This window comes from Myotis yumanensis, unplaced genomic scaffold (genome assembly GCF_028538775.1).
Source record: "Myotis yumanensis isolate MYYU_CA2020_CCGP unplaced genomic scaffold, mMyoYum1.0.hap1 SCAF_7, whole genome shotgun sequence".
Classification (NCBI taxonomy): domain Eukaryota; kingdom Metazoa; phylum Chordata; class Mammalia; order Chiroptera; family Vespertilionidae; genus Myotis; species Myotis yumanensis.
The window spans coordinates 3,597,559-3,621,337 of NW_027223758.1; the positions used below are offsets into that span (position 1 = coordinate 3,597,559).

The 23,779-nt window shown below is 56.6% G+C and overlaps 1 protein-coding gene across 1 annotated transcript in view; it reads right to left on the reverse strand.

The window, feature by feature from the left end:
- Window positions 1-23,779, reverse strand: part of CDH4 (cadherin 4) — a 332,155-nt gene that overhangs the window by 74,384 nt on the left and 233,992 nt on the right. The window contains exon 4 of the mRNA XM_070419675.1: window positions 19,751-19,948. Within this exon, the coding sequence (XP_070275776.1) occupies window positions 19,751-19,948 (198 nt within the window). The remainder of the gene's footprint in view (window positions 1-19,750; window positions 19,949-23,779) is intronic.

Sequence of the window (23,779 nt, forward strand, 5' to 3'; positions counted from 1 at the left end):
TGGATAATTCTCAGAACTGAAGGGGTCTGCCAAGGGTGTTAGCGATTCTGGTTGGAATCTGCGGCAGGAATAATTTAAGACCCCTCTCTCCGTGTGAGGAGGGAGGCGGTTGCCTGTGAATCTGAGTCGGTCTCTAGTCGAATGAAGCGTGAAACTTGTGACCCCGGGAGCCCCAGGCCGGGCGGCGCGCTGTCCTGAGTGCGGTGGGCCCTCGGCCGCCTTCTGGCCAGATGCCAGCCCTGCGTGTTCCCAGGCGGCATGGCCTCCCGAGCTGTTTTTGTGAGGACACCTGGCAGCCCTGTCGCCACACCTGGCCGCCCTGTCGCCACACCGGGGGATAGGCAGCTGCTTAGAAACGAGTCACTTCTCCACACACTGGGACACGCTTGGTTGAGGGGTCGGGGGAGGAGGCTGCATGACTTCCACACAGAAGCAGTCCCTGGAAACGCCCACGTTGCATCCTGCCATCCTCAGCTCTCCCGCGGGCCTGCGGTAATGAGCCACCTTCTACACAAATGCCACGGGTTCCGGCTGGTCGGTGGCGGAGAGTGGAGAAGGTCTTCATCAAACCTCAAGGCCGTGTTTGGGATGGTCTGACTTACAGCACAGGCCCTGCGGGGAGGGAAGTTCTCCCGGGCGGTTAGAGGACACGTTCAAGAGAGGGGCTCCCCCTTGCAGCTGTGCCTGCACCCGTTCACCAGCAGCAGGCCCTCCCCGCTGCCTGCAGCTCCCAGCTGCCCCGTCAATGGTATGCTACTCTTGGCCAAAGGGAGCCCCCAGACAGCCCTGCCCAGGAATGGCTATGCGAACGGGCACCCAGGAGGGGTGGGCGGGGCTGAGGGGCAGGCCAAGGCTGGGCTCCGCTGAGACCACACCCTCGCTTAGCTTTCTCCCGACCCACCTGCCTGCTCCCCTCCCTCCTCTTCTACTGGGCACTCCCCCCTCCCCCCCCCCCCCATCACACGCGCCCAGTCCCAGCCTGAGTTCTGCTACCAGGGACGGGAGCAGTGGAGGCAGCTCCTGAGAGCCCATGAACCCAGGGACCATGGAAGGCTGGTGCAGTGCCCAGTGGGGAAACTGCTGGGAGTGCCCAGGGGGTGTGGCCAAACCACCCTGGGCGTCAAGCAGGAGCCCCGCGTGGACCGTCTTCAGGACAGCTGGCCGGGCTGCAGGCTGGGGGACCCTGTGTGGGTGCTGCTGGGCTTACCCATGGGACGGTGGGTGCCACTCACGCAGCAGCCCTGGTGAGGCTGGGCCCCTCAAGCCCCCACACCCTTAGACCGTGAACATTTTTCCATCTCTTTTCCCTTTTCAATGGGTTGATTTTGTTGGCTTTGTTCCTCACGGCAAAAGGTCCCGAGAAACGCACGCTGTACAGGGAGCTGCAGGCTCGACTCAGCATGTCCTACTTAAAAGACAAATTCCTTAAAATAAGGGGGTGGGGGTTAGATTTTATTTTAGGTTGCCTAGCTTGGCCTAGCAATTCTTTTTCTATTGAGGTAAAAGGCCACCTAATGTTAAATCCCCACCCTCCTCCTGGGAGTGGCAGTGCAGCCATGCTAGGTACTCACACTGTGGCCACAGACCTCCGGAACCTCTACTTCTGGCAAAACCAGAATTCTGTGCCCGGTAAACTCTAAGCATGCCCTCTCTCGCTGCCTCTGGCTGGGCCAGTGTTTGCTGGGAGAGTCCCAGGAACCTGCCACAAGGAGAGCCATCAGGACGCACACGGGAGCCAGCAGTGACGACCGACACTGAGGACAGGGATGAGAACAGCTAGCACACAGCCCCGCCCCCGCTGCCCTTGATGGGGGGTGGGGCGTGGGGGGTGACTTCAACAAAACGAGGCTGCTGGCATCCATGCCGACGGCCCTCGCCTTCCTGGGTGAGCCAGTGCCCTGCCTGGCCAGGGCTGCCCTCTGTCTGCAGGATGGCCTGGAGGTTCCCAGACCCGCTCAGCCCAGCCCCAGCCAGACCCCCGAGGTGAGCAAGAAACCTGGGGTCACGTGGGTGGTTGTTCGCAGCGCACCTGCCGCAACCCACACAGGGATCTTTTAAAACGAAACCCAGATCACCTCTCTCCCGACAGAACCCGCCACGGCCCCAGAGACTTAGACCAAGTTCTCAGCCTGGCCCAGCCTCTGTGTCCACCGCCCCGCCCCACTGGAGGCCCGGTAGCTGCGCACTCGCTGCTGTGCTGTGTGCACACAGTCAAGGCTCTGCCCTGTCCAAGCTGCTCCCGGGCGACGCAGAACCCGTCCTGGCAGGGCCACCACTCTCTGTCCACCTCCTCGGCCTTCAAGCAGGAGGCCTAGCCTTGGTCTCCTCACCTCCAGCTGCCCGCTGCCCATCCCCATGCCAGACTCCGCCTTCCCTCCCCCACGCGCAGACCTGGTTGGTCCCACGCTGTGGGCACACCGGCTGCACCTTAAAGGAGGTGTCGCCTGATTCGGCTCCTCCGACTGGGAGTTTGGTTTGCTTTTAGTTCTGAAATCTGTGAAGAAACAGATCCCCTTGTCTTCCTGGGTGACATGTACAGTTTCCCACAACATTCAGGGCTACAAGTTGATTTCTGAGCCGAGCCAGCCGGCCATCGTTCCCGGAGACCCTCTGAGCTGTGACAGGAGGCGCGCCACCTCCCGGGGCAGAATCAGATCCACACACTGTGCTTCCACGTGCAAGTCCTCAGCCAGGGGACTGTCACTGCTGCCCCCGTTGTTGACATTCACTCCCCAGGCTGTGGTGTTTGTCGGTGACGATGGTTTAACGATAATGTCATTTTTGCTGCCGTGTTGGGGGTTCCAGTCTCTTTAGGCCCAGTGACAGCGGATGGTTATGTAAAATGCCCTTTAAAGTAAACTTTAGTGTAAAAGGTGAGTTGGTTTAAATAACAGCGTTGGGAGCAGTAGCGTCCAGCTGAAGGCGGAGAGCGGGGAGGAGGAGTTGGGAAGGGCGACGAGCCAGCGTGACCGTGTGACCGCGGGCAGGGCTGCCAGCACTGGGAGGGAGCGTGGTGCTGGAGAAGCCGCTCTGAGGAGCCGTGCCAGGTTGCTCTTCTGTTGCAAATCTCATTAGGAATGAATTTTTATACATTCCCCTAATGTGCCAAGACGTACTGAGATCTGGGAAGGGCAGCGCTGGGACTGCAGGAAATCCTCCACATCATTAGACTGAGAGCTGGTCCTTAACGTGCCACCCTCTCAAAATGAGGCTGCGCAGAGGCTTCGTCCTGACCCAGGCACCGGGTGACAGTGTGCCCTCAGCTGTGTTCTTCCCTTCCCTCATTGAAAACAGGCCCGGGATACAGATGTACCCGTTAGGTTCAAAAGCAAAGTTGGATTCTGGGAGTGGGGATTCCTTGGTGACAGGTGGAGAAGACAGTGTTCCTGAACCCAGAGCTCTGTGGGGTGAGAGCCCTGCCACTGAGGCCTCCCCGTGGCACCTGCCACCTGGCCGGGGCATGCTTTCTGAGCTACTGTAACGGGCGTGCAGTCAGCTACACCACCTCTGAGTGACCCTGATGGGGCAGGAGTGAATTTCCCTGCGCTTAGCCGCCTCCCGCACGCTGCGGTTTGGACTGGGACGAGCTGGCTCACCAGCCACTTTCACGCTGGAGACGCGCCCCGGCCAGGATCACTGTGTCTGTGGCAGGCTCGCCCGAGGTGGCGCCCAGCCCAGCTCAGACCAGCCAGCACGGTTCTGGAGCCTGCGTCCGGCCATGCCCGCAGGCGAAACGCTGGGTGGATGCTATTTAACACAGTGACAGATGACATGATTGGCTGTGAGTCTCTGGATTTGCTGAGCAGCTCGAGACATCCGAGGGCTGATCAAGTTCCAGGTGCAGACAGAACTCCCCGTCACCTCCTGCCTGTATTTCTAAGTGCCCAGCGCCCTGCTCATCCTCTCGACTCAGCACATTTCCCATGGCTTTGCTGTCCGGTCCCTTGAGCCTGAGGGCTGTCATTCCTCAGCTTGTCTGTCCTCTTGCTTCTGTTTACTTTTCTGAATGCTGTTTGGTCATTACTATGTGGCTGCTTCACACACACGATCACAGCCCAGGCCGCTGCTCTCCCAGATGGCAGGAGCTGCCAAGCCTCACAGGGGACAAGGGCCTGTGGACCCCGGCGGAGAGGAGCAGATGGGGAAGGGAGAGTCTGCATCCAGTGATTTGAGCTTGAACAGCCTCAAACTCAGACACTGTATGGGTCTGGGCACCCTGGTACCAGCTGCCGAGAGCAAAGCCCGAAGCTGGACTGTCCAATCGAACCCCGACTCTGGCTGGGCAGGGCGAGGCTGGTCCTTCCTGCGGTTTTAGAACACGGAGGCTGTGGGCTTGACAACACCCACTCTTTCTTCCATCGGCACGGACTTTCCCACATTGGCTTCTCTGCACAGGCGACCCCAGCCTGGCTGACCCACCGACGCCCGGAGTCCCTCCCCCGCCCCCTACGCCCCCGCAGTGCTCCATTGGGGGCGGCTGTGCTGTTTCCATGGCGCTGGAGACTCACATATATCCAAACAAATGAGACGTTTTCTAAATCGTCTCCTGTGGCGGTTTCTTGGCAACTTGCCATTAGAGGGCCTCTGGGCAGTTACAAAGCCCTGTGCTCTCCAAAGTGCAGTTCTGGTTTCAGGAGCCCAAGCCCTGTCCACGCCCCACACTGGTCTCGGGAGGAGACGGCCCTGAACTCGTCCTTGAGGCCAGATGCCACTCTGCCCGCCCCGCCCGGCCTCATGGGCGCCGACTCAGAATCTGTGCCCACGTGTGGGACGGCACACGCGTGCCCTGGACAGTGGCACCCTGAACAGCTGCCATGGTTGGGACGAAGACTCCCACCTTCATTCCGTCACTTTTTGCTCCGGAAATTAAACAGCCGCCAGAGTGAAGGGCGAGGCAGTGTTTCCCCGGCCGCTCCCCAGTCTGCTCCGCTGCGGCATCGAACCCCACATCGGCATCCCGAGGCTCTGAGCACATGCGCCCGGGATGAGGACTCGGCCTGCAGGGGCTCAATGTGGAGACGAACTGGGTCCGGCCCCATCGCTGCCATTCGGCGGCTCTCGGACCTAAAGGCAGGCTGGGCGGTTTGCAAGCCGGCTTTCACCTGCACTGCCCCCCCCTTAACATCTGTACCCTATTGTCCTTGCCCTACAAAAACAAACCCAATGAGAGAACACGTGCCTCTTTCGGTAACTTCCTTGACAAACGACTCACGGACAAAACCAGAAGTTTAACTCTTTTATGCTGTTGACCCCTGAACAACATAGGTTTGAGCTGCGCAGGTCCATGTATTCGCGGATTTTTTCAATAAACGTGCACAGTGCCGTAAATGTTTTCTCTTTTTATACTTCTCTTCGCAGCACTTCCTCTGGCTCACTGTTGTGAGAATACAGCACAGAGTACACGTGACGCACTAACACTGTGTGTCCCGCATGGGTCTAGCGGGGCCACAGGGACGCCTGCAGCCGCTGACAGCAATGGGGTCCAGCACACGGTGCGGGGGGCCCCTCCCACTGAGCCAGCACCCACGTCTGCAGTCACCCCAGCAGCCTGCCTCCAGGACCAGGTGGTGTCCACATCCCGGTGGGTAGACGAGGCCCCGGATGTGTGCGCTGGCCAATGCCCTCCCCAACCCCCAGGGGGCGAGGACCCACCCTCAGGCCTGGGCGGCTGCTGCATGAATGGGGAGCTCTGGGCAGAATCCTGGGTCTTTATTCAGAGTTTGACTTCGGAATGCCAACAGCTCGCTCAAATTCTCCTGATATTCACGGGAATGTCGAAAACAATGCTCCTACTTTCTGAAACCCATGGGACCTTTCCCCCGAGGACAACAGCCGGTGTCAACCAGCCCACACTCACCCAGCCAGACCCATGGGCCGCCTCTGTGCTCTGACCTCCTGACAGAAGTCATAAGACGGTACTAACTTCATTTAAGACATTCAAATACTATCTGATTATTCAGAAATGTTTATTGGGGCTAATTATAAGTAACAGTTGATCAGAAATGGTTCAGCTATACAATTAATCCTCAGTGACCACAGCTCTGACAGTTGCTGGCGTGTATTTAACCACATGAAAAGCTTTTCTATTTTGCATTAAGAGGACCGAGGCTCAGGGAGAGCTCAGAAGACCCTCGGCCTCTGGTTCTCAACGAGACAGGGTCGGAGGGGCTCATTTTTATTGGCTGCCAGCTTTGCCAGGAGGCAGATGTCAGCCAGTGACCTGCTGAGCGGGGCCAGACACAGTGGGTGTGGACCAGAGGACCACGCCCCATCCCAACCCGGTTCCTCAGGGGCAGAGGCTGCTGGCTGCACAGAACCAGGCTGGGCCTTACTGGGATAACAGAGGCCTCAGTGATGCACCTTCCCCAGCCCAGCCAGGACAGCAGGGCCCGGGATCTGCATTTTAACACACTCCCCAGGCTGCAGGTCCAGGAACCAGCCTCAAGGTCTCCCTCCCCTCCACCTCCCACCTCCTGAACAAGGCCTGGGTCTGCCCATGCTTCCCGCCTCGCTGGGCTCCCCCACCCTTCCTCTCCTCACCAACCCTCTCTGGTCCTGCCCAGGCCCGCGTCCACTCTTGGGCCGACTCCCTCCTTCCCTGTGCTCTGGCGCAGCTCTTGTCCTTATACTTCCACCCCCACACGGCACCTGAGGGCGCCCGGCAGACAGCAAACCCGATGGCGTTCTTCAAGGCTTCTTACTGTGATGGGCCTCCAGAAGCCTCGTGTGACCTGCTTCCAGCCCTCCTCACGGGCCCACTCTCCCACCGCCTCGGCTTGCTGGCTGCACTCTTCTGCCCCGTGGTGTGCCAAGCTCAGGCCTGCACTTGCTGCTCTCGCTGCCTGGTTGCTGCACAGCCAGTTCTTAGTCTTGCAGCAGCTCAACAGTGGCTCCTTGGAGCAGCTTTCACTGACGTGCCCCACTTAAAGCACCTGCTCCCCACCCCCCACCTGCCCATTCCGGCCCGTCTCATCCCTGGGTTGTTTTTCTCGTGGTTCCTTCCAGGTTCTGACAGTTTCCGTTCTCTCTTCTGTCTCCACCATCATGGGGTCAGCTCTCAAAGACAGGATGGGGCCACGAATGTGCGGCCACCGCTGTGCCTCAACGATGGCAGAGTCCATGGGTAACAAATGCCTCTTTGGTGACCAGGTGGGTCCCTTTTCCTCTGACCCAAGATGGACTATCCTCTAAAACACTAACATTTCCTCCAAGGAGGAATCCGAAGAAACACACACGGTTCTTTGATCAGCCCACATTTCTGTGGCTGTTGATGCTTTAGGAAGACAATCTGGACATGTTCTCTGGCCCAGCGCCCTCCTTGGGGGTCGGCCTCATGGTCAAGTCAGAGTGTTATAGGCTTACAGTCACACCAAATGGAATGGCTGTCCCCAACCCCCTGGAAGAATTGCCCACCACGGTCACCAACATATTACCTTCACCCTCATCGGGGAGCTTTCAAACGCTGAAAAGATTTAAGGGTGGAAAGTAGTGCTGCAGGGTTTCTGCCTGTTCAGTTTGTCCGTTACCTCAAAGGGCTTGAGTGTCTTGGAAAAGCAGCAGAGTGTCGCTGTGGCTGTGCCCAAGTTCTGACCTCAGGTCCTGCTGCTGCCAGGAGCAGTGGGGGTGTGGAGAGGGGCGGGTACGCAAATGGCAAATGGGTGGGTAGATGGATGGATGGACAAGTGGACAGATGAATGGGTGGAGGAGTGGGTGGGTGAGGGGCAGATGGATGAATGTACAGATAGAAGGATGGATGATGGGTGCATGGGCAGACAAATGGACAGATAATAAATTGATGGGTGGAAGGACGAACGGATGGATGATGGATGGACAAATGGACAGATGGATGGATAATAAATTGGTGAGTGGAAGGACGGATCGATGAGTGATGGATGCATAGATAGATGAAAGGATGAGTAAGTCGAAGGGTGGACAGATGGTCAGAGAGATAAATACTGGCCTAAATGATTACGGATGTACTAGTACTATCCACCTGTCATCCTTTACCAAGCAATTTAGGACTGAGCATTATGAATATGTTGTAAGCCCCGTCCAAATCTGCATGTGAAACTTGCAATCTATGTCACCTTTGGATTCCATTGTTCTTTAAAAAAATTTTTAAATGGCCCTGGCTGGTTTGGCTCATGGGATAGTGTCGGCCTGTGGACTGAAGGGTCCCAGGTTTGATTCCAGTCAAGGGCACGTGCCTGGCTGTGGGCTCGATCCCCAGTGGGGGGTGTGCAGGGGGCAGCCAATCTCTCTCATCATTGATGTGTTTCTCTCTCTCCCTCTCCCTTCCTCTCTGAAATCAATAAAAATATTTTTAAATGAATTTACTGGGGGTAACATCTATACTAATAAAAGCTTAGATGGCGTCTTGCCCCCACGTCATCACAAGATGGCTGCCCACATGTGTCACAAGATGGCCACCCTCACATTGTCACAAGATGGCCACCACAAGATAGCCTGCAGGAGAGGGCAGTTATGGGCGATCAGGCCAGCAGGGGAGGGCAGTTGTGGGTGACCAGGCCCACAGGGGAGGACAGTTAGGGGTGACCAAGCTGGCAGGGGAGCAGTTAGGCATCAATCAGGCTGGCAGGGGAGCAGTTAGGGGGTGATCAGGCTGGCAGGGGAGCAGTTAGGTGTCAATCAGGCCGGCAGGGGAGTGGTTAGGAGGTGATCAGGCCGGCAGGGGAGCGGTTAGGAGGTGATCAGGCTGGCAGACAGAAGCAGTTAGGGGCAATCAGGCAGGCAGGCAGGTGAGTGGTTAGGAGCCAGCAGTCCCGGATTGTGAGAGGGATGTCTGACTGCTGGTTTAGGCCTGATGTGTGGCAATCGGACATCCCCCGAGGGGAGCAGGCTGGGCTGAGGGACACCCCTCAGTGCACGAATTTCATGCACTGGGCCTCTAGTTAGTTAATAAAATTATATAGTTTCCGGTGTACAATTCTATCATACATCACCTGTATACTGTGTCGTGTGCTCACCATCCCAAGTCAAGTCTCCTTTCATCACCATTTGCCCCCTTTACCCTCTTTGGGGTCTATTAGTCTTAATGGAAAGCCCAACCTTGATCTGGCCACTCACTCCCAAAAGCAAAGTGCCAGGCCTGGTCCATCCCAGGTTGGCCACAGCAGATGGTCAATGCTGCCTCCCAGAGGCAACAGGCGAATGGAAAATGCTGTGTGCTCAGCCCTGCCCTCTTGGGACAAAGGAGCCTCAGAGCAAGTCACAGCGGAGACAGCAGGTTGCTGCCGAGACATGGAGCCCTCAGCTGTGCTTGTTTCAGGTGTGCAGACTGTTCTTGAAGCCGTGAGCTCAGGTAAGCTCCCGGCCGTCCTCCGGATGCGGATGCGCAGGCAGAGCTGAGCTCCCCGTGGAAGGTGGGGGGGGGGGGGGGGGGAGGGAGGCTGCTGGCGGGGTGTGTGTGTGGGGGAGGGCGGGGTGGCACCTCCTTTCAGGTGCTCTCTCAGGTGCTGCTCAGCTGCCTGCTTAGTTTTGCTTTTACTAGACACTGAGGCTCCGTGGCTTTTCTTGTTTTTATTGCCCCACATTTTAGGAAAATGAAATCAGCATCTCAACCGAAATAAGCATTACAGCTCACGAATCCCCAAAGCCCAAAATAAACGCCTAACTCAGTCGCACGGCCCGACGCCCGAATGGCTCAGAGCAGAAGCGGGCACCTCCTTAGGCATCTCGGGGTCTGAGACACTGAGGGCCACCACCGCCGAGGTCCCTTCCCGGTGGTTGGCACAGCGAGGTTCCCTGCCGTGCTGCGGAGGCTAAGACCTGGCCGCTATCAGCCAGAAGCAAACAAAACAGAGCACCCAGCCACAATCCAGCCATCAGCACAGCCTCTTTCTGGGGCACCATTTTTCAGGGTTTTTTTTGTTAAGATACATATTTTTATTGATTTCAGAGAGGAAGGTAGAGGGAGAGAGAGATAGAAACATCAATGATGAGAGAGAATCATTGATCGGCTGCCTTTTGCACGCCCCACACTGGGGATCGCAACACGGGCATGTGCCCTGACCGGGAATGGAACCGTGATCTCCCGGTTCATGGCTTGATGTTGAACCACTGAGCCACACCGGCTGGACTGGGGCATCATTTTTAGGAGTAACTTTGAAGCCAGAGTCCGACTGTTCCAGTGTCTGCAGCTCAGCCGAGGTCTGATCTCCCCACAGCCCTCCCTGGCCTCTCCCCACTGCCTGGCTTTGCTTTTGATGTGGTCTCTGCCCGGTCGCCGTGAGTGGAAGAGGCTCTCTATGCCCAGAGCCTTTGGAGCAGGCATTCCCCTGGGTTCTCTGCCATTCAGAAGAAAGGAGTCTTCAGAGTGAAATGTCTGCGGTTTGGAAGAAGTCAATGGGAAATGCTGAATGGCATCGGAAACACGACCGGGCCTCCTGCAGGGTGCAGTCACGGAATAAACCGCCCGGATCAGGCGTCTTGTCACCATCCCAGAAGGCATTGCCCTGTAGGCCGCCTCGTCCTTGTTTCAAGGGGACACTCGCTGGGGGCATGCGGGCACCTCCTGACCATCGCTGGGTGCCAGCCGGGACCTGGGAGACGAACCCGGGACAGCGAGCTGACCTGCTGCATGTTCCCGTGTCAGTGGCCGTCCGGCTGCGAGGGCCCTGCTCTCTGTCCGCCACCCCGGAGTCGTTTGTCTTCCTGTCATTATCATCCTCTCCCGCCAGAAAGGGGAGGGCCACGTGAGGAACGGAGGACCCCCTTCCCAGGAAGGTGCTGGCAGCCCTGCCCGCATACCCTCCGCAGCCCCGCCCACTCGGTAGCGGGGAACCCCAGGGGCAGGAAGTGGTTTCCCTGACAACGTCCCAATTGTCCTGGAGGTGACTTAGCAGAAGAAGATGGACCAGACCCGTGGGCCGGGAATGGGCCTCCACCCTCACAGCCACCTCTCCCGTGACGACCGGGCACTGCTCACTGAGTTCCGGAACACTCCAGCCCTGACCTCTTCCCTGGCTGCGCATCGAGGCCCATGGGGCCCTCGGCGAGTGTCCGCACTTACAGGCGGCGTCTGGTCTTTGACTCGAGGCCTGGTGGCTGTGGCCGAAGCCCAGCTGGTGGGAGCTGCGGCTGGGACCCCAATTCCAGGTGGCCAGTCTCAGCAGGTGCTTAAGCTCCTGCCCACGCAAGGGGCGACCACAGTTCAAGGACCAGATGAACCCTCTGACTATGAAATCACTAAGGTAAATCTAAAACATTAATACATCCAATTGACTATTCACCAATAAATTATCTGAGCCTCTGCAGCATTTTGATTTTACTCTCATTTTTAAGGAACGTTCAGTGGCATAAATCTAGTCATGAGAGCAGTTTAAGACGGAACGGTACACAGGAAGGAGCCGCACATTCTGCTCACGACTGCTTTCCCGTCTCTCCCGGCGCTGGTGGGGATGGTATGAATTCCCCAAGGTCTCAACATGGCGTGTGCTAGTCGTCACGGGGCGGCTGACCGCTGTGGCGCAAGATCCCACATGGACCTGTGTGTCGGGGTTGAGCTGTCAGAAGCCACGCTAGGGTAGGCGGTGTCCGATGCTCCCCATGGGCTGGGAAGGAGGCAATCCTGCACTGCAGGTGGCAGGCAAGTGGACGTGCCTCCCGTCTCACAGAAAGAAGGGCCCTTGCACCTGGGGGAGGGCCCCTTACACCTGGAGGAGGGCCCCTTACACCTGGGGGAGGGCCCCTTACATCTGGGGGAGGGCGCCTTGTACCTGGGGGTGGGCTCCTTGTACCTGGGGAGGGCCCTTACACCTGGGGGAGGGCCCCTTACACCTGGGGGAGGGCGCCTTGTACCTGGGAGAGGCCCCCTTGTACCTGAGGGAGGGCCCCTTGTACCTGGGGGAGGGCCCCTTGTACCTGGGGGAGGGCCCCTTGTACCTGGGGGAGGGCCCCTTACACCTGGGGGAGGGCGCCTTGTACCTGGGAGAGGCCCCCTTGTACCTGAGGGAGGGCCCCTTGTACCTGGGGGAGGGCCGCTTACATCTGGGGGAGGGCCCCTTGTACCTGAGGGAGGGCCCCTTGTACCTGGGGGAGGGCCCCTTACACCTGGGGGAGGGCCCCTTACACCTGGGGGAGGGCCCCTTACACCTGGGGGAGGGCCCCTTGTACCTGGGGGAGGGCCCCTTGTACCTGGGGGAGGGCTGCTTACACCTGGGGGAGGGCCCCTTACACCTGGGGGAGGGCCCCTTACATCTGGGGGAGGGCCCCTTACACCTGGGGGAGGGCCCCTTACATCTGGGGGAGGGCCCCTTACACCTGGGGGAGGGCCCCTTACACCTGGGGGAGGGCCCCTTACACCTGGGGGAGGGCCCCTTGTACCTGAGGGAGGGCCCCTTGTACCTGAGGGAGGGCCCCTTGTACCTGAGGGAGGGCCCCTTGTACCTGAGGGAGGGCCCCTTGTACCTGGGGGAGGGCCCCTTACACCTGGGGGAGGGCCCCTTACACCTGGGGGAGGGCGCCTTGTACCTGGGGAGGTGCATAGTCAGAGGAGCGAGTCCCGTTACTGGTGCAGCGTTCATCAGACAATCCCATGCGACAGGCAGGGCTTGGTTCAGGGTTTGGGGCATGTCTAGTCCCCTTCCTCAGCAGGTCCTTATTGCCATATTTATCACATCTACATCCATTACAAACCTTATAATACAGTGTCACATATGTTTGCTTTAAGTAGTCAGCTGTCTTTTAAATAAATCAAGGGGAAAATATAATCGTTTATATGAACCCACAAATGTATCTTTTCTGTGCTCTCCATCTCTTCCTTCAGATCTGAATTGCCAACCACTTTTTACCTTACAATTTGAAAATGTCATTCCAGTGTTCAGTGGTCTCCATTCTTTCTTTTTTAAAAAAATGTTTTTATTTATTTCAGAGAGTAAGGGAGAGGGAGAGAGAGCTAGAAACATCAACGACGAGAGAGAATCATTGACTGGCTGCCTCCTGCACACCCCACACTGGGGATCGAGCCCGCAACCCGGGCATGTGCCCTGACTGGGAACCGAACTGTGACCTCCTGGTTCATAGGTTGATGCTCAACCACTGAGCTACGCTGGGCTCCATTATTCCTACAGAGAATCCAGCCCTCATTTGTCACCGTCATCATTTGTATGTAACACATCTTTCCTCTACTCTCAAGATTTTTCTCTATTTTTAAAAAAATATATTTTTATTGATTTCAGAGAGAAAGGGAGAGGGAGAGAGAGGTAGAGACATGAATGATGAGAGAGAATCATTGACTGGCTGCCCCCTACTGGGGATTGAGCCTGCAACCTGGGCATGTGCCCTTGACTGGAATCAAACTCGGAACCTTTCAGTCCGAAGGCTGATGCTTATCCACTGAGCCAAATAGGCTAGGGCAGTGGTCGGCAAACCGAGGCCCCTTGAGTGTGGCTCTTCCACAAAATACCACGTGCGGGCGCGCACGTACAGTGTGATTGAAACTTCGTGGCCACACTCAAAGGGCCAAAGAGCCGCATGTGGCTCGTGAGCCGAGGTTTGCCGACCACGGGGCTAGGGCTTTCTCTCTTTTTTAAATTTCAGCAGTTTGACTCTGATCAAGGTATGGTTTTCTTGGTAGTTATCCTACTCGGAGTTCACTGAATTTCCTGGATCTGTCAGTTTGTTTCTCCACCAAATTTGAAATTTCAACCATGTTTTTTCTATCTTGTTATCTCTCTCTCCTCTCCCTCTGGGACTCCAATGACATACATTAGGTCACCAGACTTTATCTCACTAAAACTCTATGCTTCAATCCTCTGCCCTGCCATTCTCCAGATTGGATAATGTTTACTGCGTCACCTTCGAATGCACTGAGCCTTCCTTCTGCCTTCTACAATCTACTTATAAGCCCATCCAGTGAGTTTTTAATTAGAGATTTTATACATTCCAGTTTTACCATTTCCATTTGGTTATATTTTTAGTTTCTATTTTTCTGCTGATTTCCCATGTACTCATTCACTGTGACCACATTTTCCTTTAAGTCTTTGAGCATATGTATAAGAGATCCACTCTCTGGGAAACCTCAGGGTTAGATTCTACGGGCATTCTTTTCCTCTTAAGTATGGGTCATTTTTTTTGGGCATATCTAGTAGTTTTTTATTGTATACAGATCATTGTGAATGATACATTGCAGAGATTCTGGCTCTGTTATCTTCCTCTGAAGGGTGTCGATTTTTATTACAGCCCGGAGTTAACTTGGCTGATCTGAAATATACATGTTTCCCTTGCATTAGGCAGCAGCTGAAACCTCTGCTTAGTTCTTTTAATCATCTCACCGTTGTTTTTCACTGGGTTCTTCGGGTCTCCCTTGTGTGTGCATAGTTCAAGGGGCAGCCAAGGATCTGGGCAGAGTTTATAAGTGGGTTTGGGGGTCTCTGCCTCTAGCTACATCTTTTATAGGCTTCATCCTTTCACATTCCAGCTGCTATGTCATTCTAACCCCATCTTCCAACTCCGCCGACCGGTAAGACTGTTTTTTTTGTTGTTGTTGTTAATCCTCACTTGAGTATATTTTTCCATTGCTTTTTAGAGAGAGTAGAAGGGAGAGAGGGAGAGGAGGAGAGAGAGAAACATCAATGTAAGAGAGACACATCAATTGGTTGCCTCCCACATGCTCCACAACCTGGGCCAGGGATGAACCTGCAACCAGGTACGTGTCCTTGGCTGGGAACTGAACCTGCCACCCGTGCGTGGGCCAACGCTCTAACCAGTGAGCACTCTGGCCAGGGCAGGCTGGTGGTCTTCTGCGTGAGAGCTAGCCACCCTTGAAGCAGGACAAGGAGTGCCTTCAGAGGGAAAGCCACATAAACACAGATCTCAACGAGGGCTGCTTTCTTCTCAAGGGTGGAGTCCCCACAGTTTTTGCCCACTAGTGACCACTCTCAAGTAACTGCAAAGTTTTTAACAGTTTTCCCCCACCCCGAGTTTATAATTATTGTTTTAGGAGTGTTAGTCTGATATACACTATCCCACCATTACCAGAAGCAGAACTTGCAATTCCATTATTGTCAGCGATGGTATAGCGCACCTAGCATGTTTCAGGGTGCTCCTGGAAGGCTGCCTGGTGGAGGTGGCATGGGGCTGTACCATTCATTCATTTATAAAGAACTTGATGACACTACTCTGTCCCCTCTGTTGTGCTTGACAGGTGGACTATCCCTCAAGGACTTTCATGTTTATGGAGAAGACAGACCGATAATCACTGACAAGACAGTTTCAAGAACTCTGCCACCATGGCAGGCGGGGGGGCAGGGTCCTGAGAAGTGGGGCATTCTCAGAGGAGGTGGGAAGGAGCCAGGCTGGGGTGCCAGGTGCAGTGAGAAAACACTCCAGATTGAGGACAGAGCTCATACACAGGCCTCCAGGTAACCAAGCACAAGATAAGTCTGGAAGCTGCAAGAAGCCCAGCATGGCTGGAGTTTGGCGTCGGGGGCAGAGTCAGATCATGGAGGCCTGTGTGACAGGCTAAGGAGTTCGATTTTTCTCCTGGGACAACGGGGAAAGGACGGAAGGGAACGACATGACACACAGACAGTGTGCTTGGCAAGCCACCTGCCTCCATTGGCAGTGAGCAGTGACCATGTCCGTCATTCACGTTGGCTGGGTGCCTTCAGAGTGCCAGCAAGGAGGTTCCCAGGTGGGCCCATGGTAAGTGTACTGCCCAGTCACCCAGCAAAGATTTGTAGACTCGCACTGAGCGCCATCTCTCGTGTGCAGATGGACATTCATGGAGGGTCTACCTGGGCCACACATGGGACTCACTGTGTCCCTGGGCTGGATGTGAAACGAGTGCACGAAATGGGAGCCACGTTTACCAAGGCAACGTGAAGAAAACCCCGTGTCAGTCCGCGTACGCTCACCGGCATTGTTCGTGCAAGGGGCTGCTTTTACCAGGGCCCCGGCTGTGCTCCCCTGAGCTCCTGCTCCAGAAACGCTCTCCTGCTGGTCCTCGCCACGTGCTGCCTTCACGTTGAGCACCTGTGCCAGGGCTTCCTTCCGAGTCCTTTTCCAGGCCTTGCTCCCTGGCAGGCCCCCAGGATGGGTTTGCACGACGTCCTGTCTGTTAAAATACCCGCTTCCAGAATTCAAGGACTTGCCTCCCATCCTCTGGGGGCAGTTCCCACACTGCCCTGGACAACCTCTCCCGTTAACACAGTCTGAACGCTGCTGATGAGACTCAGCTAGGAAACGCGCCTCTTCTTAAAAAGCTTGCTTGATCCTCACCCTGAGTCTTGCCAGAAGGCAAGCCTACTCCGCCTGCGAGAGAAGCCCTGGGTTTCAAAGCCCTGCATTCGTCCACGTGGGAAGAATCCCAGGGACAGTGAAGGGGCTGAATTCGGAGTGAGCAGCAGAGAGCTGATGGCCTGGTGGTTCTTGCGACGTGAACGGACTCCTCCCTCAGAATCTCTGTGCCCTCAGGCGCTTGGCACCCACGGATGGCCCCGAACTGTCCCCTCAGAATGAAGCGCCTTAATGAGCGGATCCCAGCTGCACCTCCCCGTGTTCCTCGCTCCCTCCGCTTCCCGCTCCCTCAGCTGGGCCAGGGGCCGCGGCCAGGAAACCCATCAGCCTCCCGGACACAGTAACAGGTGAGAAGCACCCGGAAGGAAACACCTGTCTGTGCGGGAGAAGAAATTAACACGGGAAAGGTGGGGAGGGAAGCAGAAAGTGAGCCTATGAGCGTCCGTTTGTGGGCTGAGTTCTTATATCATAACTTGGAGTCCATTTGGAAAAGACAAATCTTTTACAGAAACCGTAACGGAAATCCCATTTCCATTTGCTGAAGATGAAGCGCCCCAGGAGAGCCTGGCATGGCTGGGCCCTCACTTCGGCCTGAGGGACGCCCTGAGGAGACCTTCACAGGAGCAAGAAGTAAGCCTCCACGTGAGGTTTCGGATATCGGGATGCTCGTCATAGCAGCCAGCCAGGCCTCACCCACACCCCACCCTGCACTCACAGCCTGTTCAGATGGACATTCTGGCCTGGAGGTGGCCCTCCCCAAAGGGCTGCTAGCAGATCCTGGGCATCCTCGAGGGAGGGCTCTGTCCACAGTGGCCGTCTCTCCTCTGGCACCTTTTACAGGTCTGTGTACGCATGGGCCCAGAGGAAGAAGGTTCCATGTGTTGGTACTGGGATCCTCAACCTGAGAAACTACAAAGCCAGGCCTGCAGGACACTCTGGCACGGCTCACCAGACACCCGCCAAGCATCACACGTGTGCCCTCTGGTGTGTGAGCAGATGAGAGTGCTGGGTGTTCATTATAAACCCACTCACTCACTCTAACCTTCCTGCTATGGGGGCCAGATCTGGCCCCTGCCTGTGTTTGTAAATAAAGTTTTATTAGCACACAGCCACACCCCTCTGTTTACATGTTGCCTATGGTAGCTTTCACACCTTAAAGACCACAAAGGCAGCCGGCAAAGCCTCAACTACTTACTCTCTGCCTTTCACTGAAAGTGTTCCCCCTGAGTCAGACCAATCTGTTTCCACCAGAGGTGACCTTTACCTAGAACAAGCACAAACCTTTAACTAGAACCGAATCACAATGGAAGGCTCACTCCCTTCCCAGTCTGTTCAATCCTGACAACATTTGGGCTAAGCTTCAGGCCCTGCTGTATCTATTTTTGTTGTTGTTGTTGTTAAATTATCCTCACCTGAGGATAATTTTCTGAGAGAGAGAGAGAGAGAGAGAGAGAGAGAGAGAGACACATTGATGTGAGACTCATTGATTGGTTGCCTCCATACACTCCCTGACCAGGGTTGGGGATGGAACCTACAAGTCAAGTATGTGCTCTTGACCAGGAACTGAACCCCAGCCCCTTCCTTCAGTGCAGGCCACGCTCTATCCACTGAGCCACACGGCTGGGCGGGTCCTGCTGTGGACGCTTCAGGGTCGCCGCCCCTTCAAACACAGGCAGGCAGCTCTGGGCTGTGGTGGGCAGCGAGCAGCCGGCATTAGCACTTGCCCTGCCTGTGGCTGCTTCGCAGAAATGCCAGCTTCCCAGTGGTCGCCTACCAGGAAGTCTCCTTGTAGCATAAATTTATATGAACAAGCAATCACTAGAGAAAAATTTTCACTAAATAACAAGTGATTATCAGATGCGGCGAGGGCCTGGCGGGTGGAGGGGCATGAACGCGGGGACACAGCCCTATTGCAGTGGCTGGGGTTGGCAGATGCGCCTGGAAGGCGGGAGTCCGGGGAAACTGCCCAGGTTGGGGTTTCGATGGCCAAGTGCTTCACCACGTCCTTACCTCCATTTCACAGCGACATCCCCAGTCGCGCCACTCGGGGCCAGGCGAGGCTCGGAAGCCCCTCTCCCCACCTCCCCACCTGGGGGCGGGAAAGGAGGGCCGGCTTTGTGCACTCACTCCTGCCCCGACCTACCCAGTGACAGCCCCCCCCCCCCCCCTCCATCAAAGGCTCAGGCCCTTAGGACTGCCCACTGCGATGCCAACCCCTGGTCCAGGTTGTCACCGCTGCTGACCTGTGGCTGTTTATCAATCGGAGGTTCCAATGACCCTTTCTTGCATCGCTTGATTGGCCACAGCAGCTCACAGAATTCAGGGAAACAGTTCACTCACTACATTGCCAGTTAATCATAAAGGATATAACTGGCAACAGGCCGGTGAGAGAGATACGCAGGGCAAGGTGTGGAGAAGCGTGTGGAGGCTCCATGCCCTCCCCGGAGCACCACTGCCCCCACGCCCACGTGGCCACCACCCTGGAAGCCCTCCGAGCCAGGGCCTGTGGGTTGTGGTGGGGCCTCACTACGCAGCCGGAAGGGATTCAGTCATTGGCTATGAAGCCCCTGCCAACTCAGAATCACAGTCCAGACTCAAGTCTTGTGACTTTTCAGCAAGATCATCATACAGTCACGCCACCGCTCAGCAACTTTGTCATGGTTTGAAAGGCGTGTGAACGATCAGGCCAAAGACAGGTGTCAGAGGCCAAGGGCCTGAACCAAAGCCCCACCTCGCCTCCTCCCACTCTTGGGTGCAGTCACTTGACAGTAACTGCGAGAGAGGGGACCCAGGGGACCCAACTCACGCAGCCCATCTGCCCTGGACAACTGGATGCCCCCTGGGTTTCTCTGCTCTGTCATTCGTGTAGCTCTCACTGAAAAGGCGACATCTCAACCTTAGATACAAATGCAAACCCCTCCCGCCACCAGGAGCAAGCCCATCAGACCTGATGGGCAAGATCCGCAGAGAAGAGGCTGGGAAGCCTAGACCTTCTCCACGCAGGGGCTCCCCACGCAGGAGGGGCTCCCCACGCAGGAGGGGCTCCCCACACAGGAGGGGCTCCCCATGCAGGGGGCTCCCTACCCCACACAGGAGGGGCTCCCCACGCAGGGAGGGCTCCCCACGCAGGAGGGGCTCCCCACATAGGAGGGCTCCCCATGCAGGAGGGGCTCCCCATGCAGGGGGCTCCCTACCCCACACAGGAGGGCTCCCCACACAGGAGGGGTTCCCCACGCAGGGGCTCCCCATGCAGGAAGTGCTCCCCACGCAGGGGGCTCCCTACCCCACACAGGAGGGGCTCCCCACACAGGAGGGGCTCCCCACACAGGAGGGCTCCCCACGCAGGGAAGGGCTCCCCACTCAGGAGGGGCTCTCCATACAATGGGGTCTGTATGCAGGAGGGGCTCCCCACACAGGAGGGCTCCCCACGCAGGGGGCTCCCAGCCCCATGCAGGAGGGGGTCCCCATGCAGGAGGGGGCCTGCACTTACCCGCACGAGCTGCTGCGGGAAGGGCCCGCGAGAATTCTCCGGCACGTTGATGGGTGGGATGACCCAGTCCCGCTTCTGCCTCCGCAGGCCCAGGCCACTGGAAGGTGGGTGCTGGGGCCATGGCAGTAGCACGTCGCTGGGAGGCGGGGTGAGGTCCAGGGCTGGAGTCTTCCTTCCTTTCTGAGGCATCTGCGGCATCTTCAGGGGTGGGGTGGGGAGGGGGAGAGAAGAGCCACCACGTGGTTAGGTTCTGCTCTGAGGAGAAGGCGTCAATTAGAGAATCTGAACTTTCCTGATCGACAGGGAAAGCCGGGATGATGTTGTGAGGAGGGGCTGTGTCAGGGAAAACACCAAACAAGACGCATCTACACAAAGAAACAGAATTACGTTGCGGGGAGTGGGGGGGCGGGGGGGGGGGGGGGGGGGAGAAACCACAAAAAATAAGAAAATGCAGTTAACTAACCAATAAAGTGGACCGAGCTTTTAAATCCCGAGTGGAAAACAGTCACAAAGGGACAAATACATTTTAGTTAAAAACTCCTGGCTAGGAAAACAGGTCCTAAAAGCAGCTGCTGGACTAGGAGCAAAGGGTTAACAGCCTTGCTATACAAACAGCACTTAGAAACCAATAAACATTTTGAATCTTTTTTATAACAGGAAAAGGGCATGAATAGAAACTTAATAGCAAAATAAAGGACCAATAAATTTCTAAAACCGCCCATGTTTCCCGGTAATCAAACAAAGCAAAACAATGTGTCCTTTCACCTCCCAAACCGAGTGGGCCGTTCAGGGAGAGGGCCGAGGGCTCGGGGCTGGGCGGCAGCAGACCTGGGTCTCACACTATTGCACGCAAGGGTTCACGGGACACCGGCCAAGTCCCTTCATCTCGCCAAACTCCAGCCACTTCTTTTTTTGTTTTAAATATATATTTTTTTTATTGATTCAGAGAGGAAGGGAGAGGGAAAGATAGAAACACCAATGGCGAGAGAAAATCATTGAGTAGCTGCCTCCTGCACGCCCCTGGGGACTGAGCCCACAACCCAGGCACGTGCCCTTGACCAGAAGCAAACCTGGGATTCAGTTCGCAGGCCGACACTGTCCACTGAGCCAAACGGGCCAGGGCCAAGTCTTATTTTTCAAAAGATCCAGAGAGATGGGACAGAAACGCACCCAGAGGCCGCCTGTGTTCTCTGGTCACCAGCGGGTTTCATTTTACTTTATTCCTTTTATATTTCTGTGTATCTGAACGCTATCACATGCACGGCTTTCTATAATTAAAGGAGCCAGCAGAACTTCATGTGTGCACGGGGCACTTACACATCTGTCACCTCTGTGTTTACTTTCAGCCCGGTCTTCCTGGTCGATGTTCACTTCACGCCAAGTCTCGGGCCCTGAGCATGAGAATTCACACGGCAAGGCTGACCTGGGCCAGGACAGCCAAGGCAGAGGGGACAAAACTGGCTGTAGGCGTCTGAGCAATCCTGGCTGGGTCCCCCCTCCCCGCCCCCCAGCTGAGCTCAAGGCCCCTCGAGGCCCCCGGCTGGTCTTAGCATCGTCCTCTGTGGACAGAGAAACTTCCCATTCTGTTTTGCCAAACAGAAGCAAGAAGTTTTGCATAGCAGTAAGTTAAACATGCACACAAAACTGCCTTGTTGATGCCAAAAAAACAACAAACAAAAAAACTTCTATACGCCCAGATGCCCAAACTTAAAGCTACTCCAAGGGAAAGCCCATCTGGCCAGCCACACTCCCGAGAGAGACCCGCTGGGACGTCCTGTCGGTCCCTGCTGTCTCATTGTGTTCCGCTCCCGAATTCAAGAGTTTGCCCCAATCAGAGCCGAGGGCTTTCCCAGGTCACTGTCCTCCTTCCTCAGCAAAGAGCCCGGAGGCACGTGTGCCCTTGTGGCCCTGCTCCCGCAGGCTGGGACACTGCACCCACTGCTGGACGCTGCCTCGGCACGGCCTGTCATGAGGAGCAGGGTGGGTCGTCTCCAGAACTGCGTTTAGGACAGTCCTGGCCACACGCTCTCCCGGCATCCAGGGCACAGCTGCTTTCCACGCCACAGGGGCTGAGCGTTCCGCCGTTTCCACCCAAGTCCGCCCCATCGCTAATTTGGTGGAGGCACCCCCACTTTACTAGGGACCCAGCAGGGGACTTCAGAGGCGCCAAGGAACACCTGAGGTTACAGCTCATTAGGGAGAGGCAGGATTTGAACCTTGGGAGTCAGACTGCAAGGCCAGAGCACCTGGTGGGGGGTGACCCTCTTCTGCTGGAGGCTCGTGCCTGTGAGGTTGCACCCCTTTCCCAGTCCTGGTCTAGGTGGCTGTGCAGAAACCAGGGTCCCCACTGAAGACGTGATAAACCCCAGGCTGTGGAGGGAGCGCCCCGAGGTCCCGGCGAGCCAGCTTCAGGAGCTCATTAGAAATGCCAGGCTCAGGTGCCACCTGGACCTGCTGCCTCTGGGCTGGGCCCGGAATCTGTGTTTAGGGGCCCTCAAGGCACCACGTGCTCCACAAGCTCACAGCCTTGCCTGGGACTCCTCCGCCGTCCCCAGGTCCCTGCTTTATCTTCATTTGCTCAGGAGGAGCTGCCTGGCATTAATTTCCCTAGTGCTGTTTAAATAAATTGCCTGTATTTGCCACTATTTAAAAGCTATGAGACAAATGTAATAACAAATCTGGGGAAAGTCGGCGCCAGCCCCGCGCCCGCTTCAGCCAGCAGGACGTTCCCCTCTCCGGGAGGCCCAAGGTGACGGGCAGGGACTTGGATGGGGCGAGTGTGTCCTGGACACCCGTGACCCGGGCCCTCTCGGAGCACGGCATGTAGCACTGCCCGGCTGAGCCCCCAAGTTCATGGGCCAGCTTCATGATGCCCCCAAATCCCATCATTCACCACCCTCACTTTCCCGGCCCAAACCTGAACTCAAGTGACCTGTCCTCCGCCTCCACCTGCCTGCCCCTCATCCCGCACCCCATTTTCCTGAGCTCCCTTCCCAGGCCCCGCCTGCGCCCGCCTGGCCCCTGGTCAGGGACTGCTGTCTGACTGTGAGTGTAACTGACTGTGACTCCCAGGTGAGGCCCTCAGGGACTCATCACTATCACCTAGAGGTGGGCCGCCTCCTCCCAGCGGCCCTCGCAAGTGAAAGATGAATAATGCAAGACTGACCTGGGGCAGGCTTTAAATTATCACCTTAAAAAAAGAGGAAGAGAAAGTGCCCGGGAGGACGGCGGTCACGCACCTCCTCCAGTCACCATGCAAAGGTATGAAGTATCCTTCTCTGCCCAACTGCACAGATTGGGAACGCAGGGTTATGAAGAGCCAGGTGTGTGCGCGGGCTGCGAGCCAGCGGGCCGGCCCCTAACACACTTAGGGGTCACTGCACGGGGGGTGTAATAACCCAGGGTTGGCCTTCGGGGCAGGAGCCCTGGGTGCCTCCCCGGGCCTCCTGCCATGAAGGTTGAAGTGGGTGTGGACTGGCTGGCAGGTGAGTGATGTGTGTGTTTCCAGTGATAGGAATGCCGAGGACCACACAGTCTTGACCCAACAAATTAGGCTCCCCAGGTGGGCCAGGGGTCCGCATAGTGGATGTGCCCGGAGCTCCACGGAGCTGCAGGAGCGCCTCTGAGACGCAGGGACACTGGAGCAAGGGCCGGGCAGGGCCAGCCTCAGGAGCAGTGGGAGAGCTGGGCGGCCGGGACTGGGCACCTGTGTGGGGAGCGAGGCTCCTGTTCTCCGAGAAGGTAGCGCAGTAGAAACTGCTCCGAAGCCAGCCACATGTGGCAACATTCTAAGGATGCTCAGCAGCTCACCCTCTGAAGACAGGGTCCCAGATGACAGCCTGCTGTCCCCACAGGCCTTCCCACCCGTCGGGTCCTGGGCGGGCCTGCTGGATGCTTCCTGAGCACCTTAAATTCTCCCCCATTTGAGAAAACGGGATGGACACAAGCCCATCTGATTCGATAATGCAATTAACGGAACCATGTCCGTTAGGTTCTCGTGGGACACGCCCACTCGGCACGGTGACCACT